The 7,521-nt window shown below is 49.8% G+C and overlaps 1 protein-coding gene across 1 annotated transcript; it reads right to left on the minus strand.

The window, feature by feature from the left end:
- Positions 1–135: 135 nt before the first annotated feature.
- Positions 136–6,562, minus strand: dclk3 (doublecortin-like kinase 3). The gene is made up of 7 exons (XM_045226578.1): positions 6,359–6,562; positions 5,997–6,128; positions 5,643–5,912; positions 4,593–5,552; positions 4,293–4,425; positions 2,037–2,204; positions 136–1,877 (listed from the first exon to the last, which is right to left on the minus strand). The coding sequence occupies exons 1-7, from the start codon at positions 6,548–6,550 to the stop codon at positions 136–138; spliced, it is 3,597 nt and encodes a 1,198-aa protein (XP_045082513.1). The 5' UTR covers positions 6,551–6,562.
- Positions 6,563–7,521: the final 959 nt, after the last annotated feature.

The raw sequence follows: 7,521 nt of genomic DNA on the forward strand, positions 1-7,521 counted from the left end.
ATTTCATTGGAGTGGAACTGAACATCAGTGTATGACAATGGGTGAGTTCCAGATACACAAATCCTGAACAGGGTCTGAGTAGAATATTAGATATTTTCAATTCCCGGAGAAGCCTTTAAAGTCTCAGGAACCCCATCAATCAGGAGGATGGGTTGAGAGGATGTGGGGCTTGGGTGCTGCTGTTGCGGGGTGGGACACTGCTGATGGTACACTGCTGGTGGGTGTGTGGTGTGCAGGGACTGGGTGGGTATGCGGCTGGGAATGGGTGGGTGTTGGGAGGGAGGCTGGGTGGGTGGGTGGAGGGAGGGAGGCTGGGTAGAGTGGGAGGGGGATTGAGGGGTTCTGACAGGTGGGTGGGAGCTGGGTTTGGGTGGTGCTGTGGATAGGACGGAGGGTGGGGAAATTGAATGGGGGGGTTGAGAGGTGCTGCTGCTGGGGGCTGGGGGCTGGGGGGAGTTGATGGGTCCTGCTGCGTGGGGGAGTGAGGAGAGGGGGCTGGGTGGGTGGTGTGCTGGGGGGATTGGGTGTGGGAGTTGATGGGTCCTGCTGCGTGGGGGGAGTGAGGAGGGGGGCTGGGTGGGTGGTGTGCTGGGGGGATTGGGTGTGGGAGTTGATGGGTCCTGCTGCGTGGGGGAGTGAGGAGAGGGGGCTGGGTGGGTGGTGTGCTGGGGGGATTGGGTGTGGGAGTTGATGGGTCCTGCTGCGTGGGGGGAGTGAGGAGAGGGGGGCGGGGTGGGTGGTGTGCTGGGGGGATTGGGTGTGGGAGTTGATGGGTCCTGCTGCGTGGGGGGAGTGAGGAGAGGGGGCTGGGTGGGTGGTGTGCTGGGGGGATTGGGTGTGGGAGTTGATGGGTCCTGCTGCGTGGGGGGAGTGAGGAGAGGGGGCTGGGTGGGTGGTGTGCTGGGGGGATTGGGTGTGGGAGTTGAGGGGTCCTGCTGCGTGGGGGGAGTGAGGAGAGGGGGGCTGGGTGGGTGGTGTGCTGGGGGATTGGGTGTGGGAGTTGAGGGGTCCTGCTGCGTGGGGGGAGTGAGGAGAGGGGGCTGGGTGGGTGGTGTGCTGGGGGATTGGGTGTGGGAGTTGAGGGGTCCTGCTGCGTGGGGGGAGTGAGGAGAGGGGGCTGGGTGGGTGGTGTGCTGGGGGGGATTGGGTGTGGGAGTTGATGGGTCCTGCTGCGTGGGGGGAGTGAGGAGAGGGGGCTGGGTGGGTGGTGTGCTGGGGGATTGGGTGTGGGAGTTGATGGGTCCTGCTGCGTGGGGGAGTGAGGAGAGGGGGCTGGGTGGGTGGTGTGCTGGGGGGATTGGGTGTGGGAGTTGATGGGTCCTGCTGCGTGGGGGAGTGAGGAGAGGGGGCTGGGTGGGTGGTGTGCTGGGGGGATTGGGTGTGGGAGTTGAGGGGTGCTCTTGTTGAGGTAGATGACTGTGTTGACTGGGACTGTCGATGTGTTGAGTTGGGTTGATTATTTTGATGCTCTCTAATGGTCTGTAGTGATCTGTGCTGCTCTTTACTGGGTTGTGCTGGTCGCTGTTGGTCTATAGGGGTTGGACTCTGTACTGGTCTGTGGTGTTCTGTAGTGGTCTGTGCTGGTCGGTACTGGTCTGTGGTTGGACTCTGTTCTGGTCTGTGGTATTCTGTGCTGGTCTTTGCTGGGCTCTGCTGGTTTGCACTGATCTGTTCATGTCTGTGTTGGTCTTTGCTCGGCTGTGCTGGGCTCTGCTGATCAGTACTGATCTGTGTTGGTCTGTACTGGTCAGTACTGATCTGTACCGGTCTGTACTGGTCTGTAGTGGTCTGAATCCAGGGGTGCTTCAGAGTCTGAGCTGCCGTCAGTCTCTCTGTTGGATCCACCTGCAGCAACGCTCTCACCAGGCCTCGCGCTCCTACACACACACACACACACAGTAAAATATGTGTGAGCATGTGTGTGTATACATGTGTGTCTACAAGTGTGCGTGTGTATGCGTATGTATGCATGTGTGTGTGTGTACAAGCATGTGTGTACGTGCCTGCTTATGTCTATAACCATGTGTATGTCTCACCGTCTGAGATGTCATCCCAGTAAGGCGACAGGAAGGTGAGGTGAGCCTCTCTGATCAGCTGGAACAGCTTCCCTTGGTCTCGGTCTCTGCTCCGGAACGGAGGGAACCCACAGAGCAGGATGTACAGTATCACCCCCAACGCCCACATGTCTACTGGCAGACCATACCCTGCAGAGGGATGAGAGAGAGACAGAGGTAGAGTTAAGTGATAGATAGATAGATACAGTGGTGTGTATTCATAGATGCCAAGGGAAGCCAGACTTCCCCCAAAAATGTACCAAAAAAACATATAAAATACTTAATCTTTCGTCTCTCTATGTTTCATAATTTGTCTTCAATTTGCAAGAGGCTGAATGTATCTCACCGGAGAAAGCATCTGAGCGAGCGAAACAGCACACCTCTTTCTCAGTATGTGTAGCCCAAGCCCATCTATCTAATGCTGTCTGGTCAGAAAGAGGATGACATTGTTGCCACCCGTAGCATTGAATGCAAGGGAAGCCAGAGAGCATTTGGCCTCCCTTGATAAAAGTTAATTAATTAATTAACAGCCAATCAGTGTTGAGCTCAACTGAGTGAGCTCAACTGTGAATGGTCCTGGCGCACCAAAAAAAATGTCATGGGAATCCAGTTTGGATTTGGCTTTACACCAATCACATCACATCAAAAGCAGAACTCATTTACAGAAAAAACTTGAATTGTTGCATCTCGTTGTCCTCTGGTGGCTAGCTAGCTAAAATCATCCCTTTCCTAAATTAGCCATGGAAGGAGATAGGGATTTGGACTTGTGGTTTTACTTAATTCTCCTTACTGGCCAATGATTATAATGGTGATTCTGATCCAACCATAAATGCATATATTGTGCCCCTGGCCTGAGAGGATGGAAGTTCAATAAGTAGCTAGATGTAGTAGGCTAATGTTAACTAGCTGGCCTGGCGCATCGTTGCCTATGAAAGGAAGTTAGGCTAACAAGTAAGCATTTTAGCCAGGTAGCCTAGGACAACAAAAACTAAGTGTACTGTATGAGAGTCATAGACCGTTTCGGCAACATGAAAGAGAGGAGGATGTCATTGGCGTTTCTCTACCAGTAGGGTGAGTCAACATGTTTTTCTACTTGCAAGCACACAAACACAAATCAGTACCATGGACGGCCACATCATATTTAGTTTACGTTGGTTGGACTAAATTGTTTTTGGTATCTTTTAGTTTTAAACTAAGCATTGATGATTTTTAAATGTTTACGTTGAAATTGTGCTGGAAGAGTGGAGGCAGCTCCTGTTTTCTTTTTAGCCTTGCGGTAACTCTCCGAAAATGTCGGCAACATTGAGCACGGTTACATGCACACAATAATACGATTATTGTGGGTAGTCAGGTTAATATAATAGTTTGTTTAAAACGTTTACATACTTTGCAAGAAGAACGATTTCCCTAATATTTCTGAAATCAGCCTACCTGATGGGACTTTGATAAATGCAGAAAATCGCCAATCAAAATAAACGTTCTACCACAGTGACCATGTTATTTTTGTGAATACTATTTGATTCTGGGTTCGGACATGTAAAGTTTGTATGTGAAAACTATTTATAAGATGCATACGTTCAGGTTTTCCAAAATCACTTCACTCGCGCATAAGAGGGAAGCTTGCGCTACCCGGTGCTGGCACATGCGCAGATCAAATACACCACTGGAATGCTGATTAAACTATGTCCTAATAATTCGAAAGATTGCACACAAAACCAGGTGTTTTAATCGGTGTATGCTTACTTCGATTATGACCTTACGCTGATTAAGATAAGCAGAGTAAGGTGTTTACATGACTAATGCCATACTCGGCCTTCTGCCATAATCAGTTTAATATCGAATTAATAGTGTGCATGTAAAGGTACTCATTAATATAATTATAATATAATATGCCATTTAGCAGACGCTTTTATCCAAAGCGACTTACAGTCATGAGTGCATACATTTTTGTGTATGGCCATTAACTTGCTTGACCATTCTGTAGGTCATGTAACTGTTTGTTACATGCAATATGCTTTGTGGACAGATGTTGCTCTCTGGTTTTGTGATGAAACAAAGGTGTGGTGTAATTTATTCTGCCACTGTGTCTTCTTATTGTCTCGGCCTTAGGCCTATATATCACGGTGGCAAGGCATATGAACTAACAGGTTATAGAGAAAACAACGTAATTATCACAACACACGCACAGCTACTGTAGAGTGATAGATAAAGGTATATATAAAGTGATAGACGTGTCACCTGTCTCTAAGAGGATCTCCGGGGCGACATAGGTGGGAGTTCCACACACAGTGAAGATGGGTTCTGTTACAACCATGGCCAGACCAAAATCACCCAGCTTCAACCTACTGACACCATCACTACTGCACTCCACCTAGAAGAGAGAGGGAGGGGGGAGAGAGCGAGAGAGATGGAGAGAGCAGCAGGGAGAGAGTGGGTTACAGAGAGAGATGCTTGAAATGCTTGTATTCACACACATATGCACCTGCACAGACACACAGACACACCAGCACAGACACACAGACACAGACACACACACACCAGTAGGTTTTCAGGTTTCAGATCTCTGTGTACTATGGTCTTGCTGTGGATGTATTTCAGAGCCTCGCTGACATCACACACCATCAGCCCCGCCTCCTCTTCTGGAAACTTCCGACGCTCCGCGATTGCCTCAAACAGGTCGCCCCCGGTAACCATCTCCATGACGAGATAGGAGTGTGTGTGTGTGTGGTGGTGTGTGAAGAGGCGAACCACGCGGGGGTGTGACAGGCTACCCAGAAGGCTCAGCTCATTCTGCATCATGTGCTCTCGGCCAATGAGCTTTGAGTGCTCCACAATCTTCACAGCGAAGGCTTCCCCATTGTCGCGCCGACGACACTCGTGCACAACCGCAAAGTTCCCGTCTCCAACCATGCGGCCAATGTCATAGCAACGCTCGATGTCCGACAGGGTGACATCACTACCATTAGATGGGAGGTCAAATATCACTTCCTGTTTAGTCCTCGCCTCTTCCTGTTTAGAATCTGAGGATGAACGTTCTGATTGGCTGAGGGACTCCTGCTCAAACCTGCAGATTGGTCCAGTGTGGCGTGGGGTGGGACCGACGTGAGGTTTCTCTACTTCCTGGTCATTTGGTCTGTTTCCTGTTTGCTTCCTTGTTACGGGAGGAAATGGAGCTCTCCCTGCTCTCAGATTGGGTCCTTCAGAGGGCTTACAGTTCCTGCAGCGTGGAGGAGGGGGCGTGTCTAGCTCCTCTCCTAGCTCCTCCTCCTGGGTGAGTGGACCTATCGGTGAGGAGATAATCTTTCTGGCTCCAGCTTTCACTATGACCCTCTGAAGGTGATTGGTGGGGTGAGAGGGATGTGTGGAGTGTCGGTTAGAATGTTTGTTAGGGTGTGTGTGTGCATCCGTGTCCAAGTGTGTGTGAATAGGGTGTATGGACTGTCTGGTTGGGTGTTCGTTTTTGTGTGTGGGATGCCTGTTTGGGTGTGTCAGTGTGTTTGGGTGTTTATTGTGTTGTGTCAGTGTGTTTTTGTGTGTATGTGTGTGTGTGTCCAGGTTGCGTCCCTGTGTGTGTGTAACGCTGTGTGTCTGTGTGTTCGTGTCGAGGCTTGTGTGTGTGTCCTTGTCGGTGTGTGTGTGTATGTCTGTCCCCTCGCTGTATCCGCTGTCGGCCTTGGCAGCTTTATCAGGTGAAGGTCGTAACCTCCTCTCCCAGGCCTGGAGTGCGTCGTTGCGGTAACAGGAATGTTGTGGAAACAGCTCCTCCAGGGCCTCCTCGACGCTCCGGAGCTCTGGACGAGACTTTCCCAATGCCAGGAACGCTGCTTCGCCACGGAAGAAATCACACACACCCCGCACCTGGAGGGTTAGACACACACACCTGGATTTAGAGGTGTGTTGTTGTTGTTGTTGTTGTTGTTGTTGTTGTGTGCGTGTAGTTACCTCTCGTGCGTGAGGTGTGTAGAGGCGTGTGACTCTGGCCCTGTGCCAGCGAGGTAACCCCAGCGCCTCGGAGATGTCAGATAGAAGCTGCTCGTACGAGACCACACTCCTACGGTTCAACAGCAATGTCACCTGACCAGGCATAAAGATGATGTCATCAATAAACCAGGAAGTACTGAACATGTGGGAGCCAAGCCAACCATATCATTATAATTTAATAAAATGTAATTGAAGCCAGCTTCTTCCATTATGAATCAGGTGTGTTACTGCAGGAATGGAACAAAATCCTGCAGATCCAGTAGCTCTCCAGAAAGAGGGTTGGTTACTTTGTAATCATTAATCATTTCATTCTGGACCGTTACCTTCCTGAGGGTGCTGTGACCGCATGGTCGGACCACAGTGACCAAGCGTGGTCGCTCGGCACTCTGCTCAGCATGACGAGTGTGGAAGACTGGGAAAGGAGGAGGGAGATGGGTCCTAGTGGCTGGAGGGAGGGGGTCAAGATGGGGGAGGGGTAGAGAGGGCCAGGGCTGTGGGTGGGGAACACCCCCCATACGCTTAGAGAGGGAGGAATCTGTGAGAGAAGGGGGGAAGAGAGGATGGTGGGGAGGCAGGGAGAGAGCGGAGAGAGAGAAGTGAAATATGTGGGGAAAAGGGTGAGAAAGAGAGTGAGACAGAAAAAGGGGTAAAGATTGTAGGGGTGAGAGAGAGATTAAAGAATCAACAGGTTAGTTAGATAAGTTAGTTGAGACGATTTCTTTCCAATTTCCAAATTTGTCATCATCAACTGTCTGTATAGGTTAACTGGGCTACTGCTTTTCCTTAGATAAGCAAGGAAGTAACATGATGCGTGGTCCTCATCGTGTATGTATGAGTGTGTGTGTGTGTGTGTGTGTGTGCGCGTGTCTTAAGGAAGCGTTAATAATTTAGACAGGAGAGTGGGGCGCTCAAAGAATCTCAAATGGCCCGTGCAGTCCGAGGGATGGAAAAGACTCAAATCTGATCAGCCGGATTTGTTTACACCACACACACACACACACACACACACATACACACTACAGCAACAAAAGCGTGGCCTAGTTCTTTCCTGAAGCTGCATGTTTAATGAAGCATTAGACACAGTGTCAAAGTTGAAGACGTTTCACTTTCAGACACACACACACACACACACACTTGTGTTGTCCATGGAGTTGGAGAGGAGGTATGGGATCCCTCCCTGACACACTCCCATCAAGCTACAAAACATTTTTTCTGTCAGCTTTTCACTGAGGCAGACCCTAACGTCCTATAAACAAACACCTCATAAAAATAACACTAACACAACAATAAGGACAAGGCCAAAGCGCTGAGGTTCATGCACAGATGAAGCCACAACGGCGACCAGAATACAAGATACAGTTGTATCTGTATCTTACTCGTTCTTGCTCGTTCTTGAATCCTTCATGGGATGAGCCTCACAATTTGCACCTTTTTTTTTACATAACAAATGCTATATTTTTTTCTAAAATACAGAAATAATAAGACT

Source organism: Coregonus clupeaformis, chromosome 17, assembly GCF_020615455.1.
Source record: "Coregonus clupeaformis isolate EN_2021a chromosome 17, ASM2061545v1, whole genome shotgun sequence".
Classification (NCBI taxonomy): domain Eukaryota; kingdom Metazoa; phylum Chordata; class Actinopteri; order Salmoniformes; family Salmonidae; genus Coregonus; species Coregonus clupeaformis.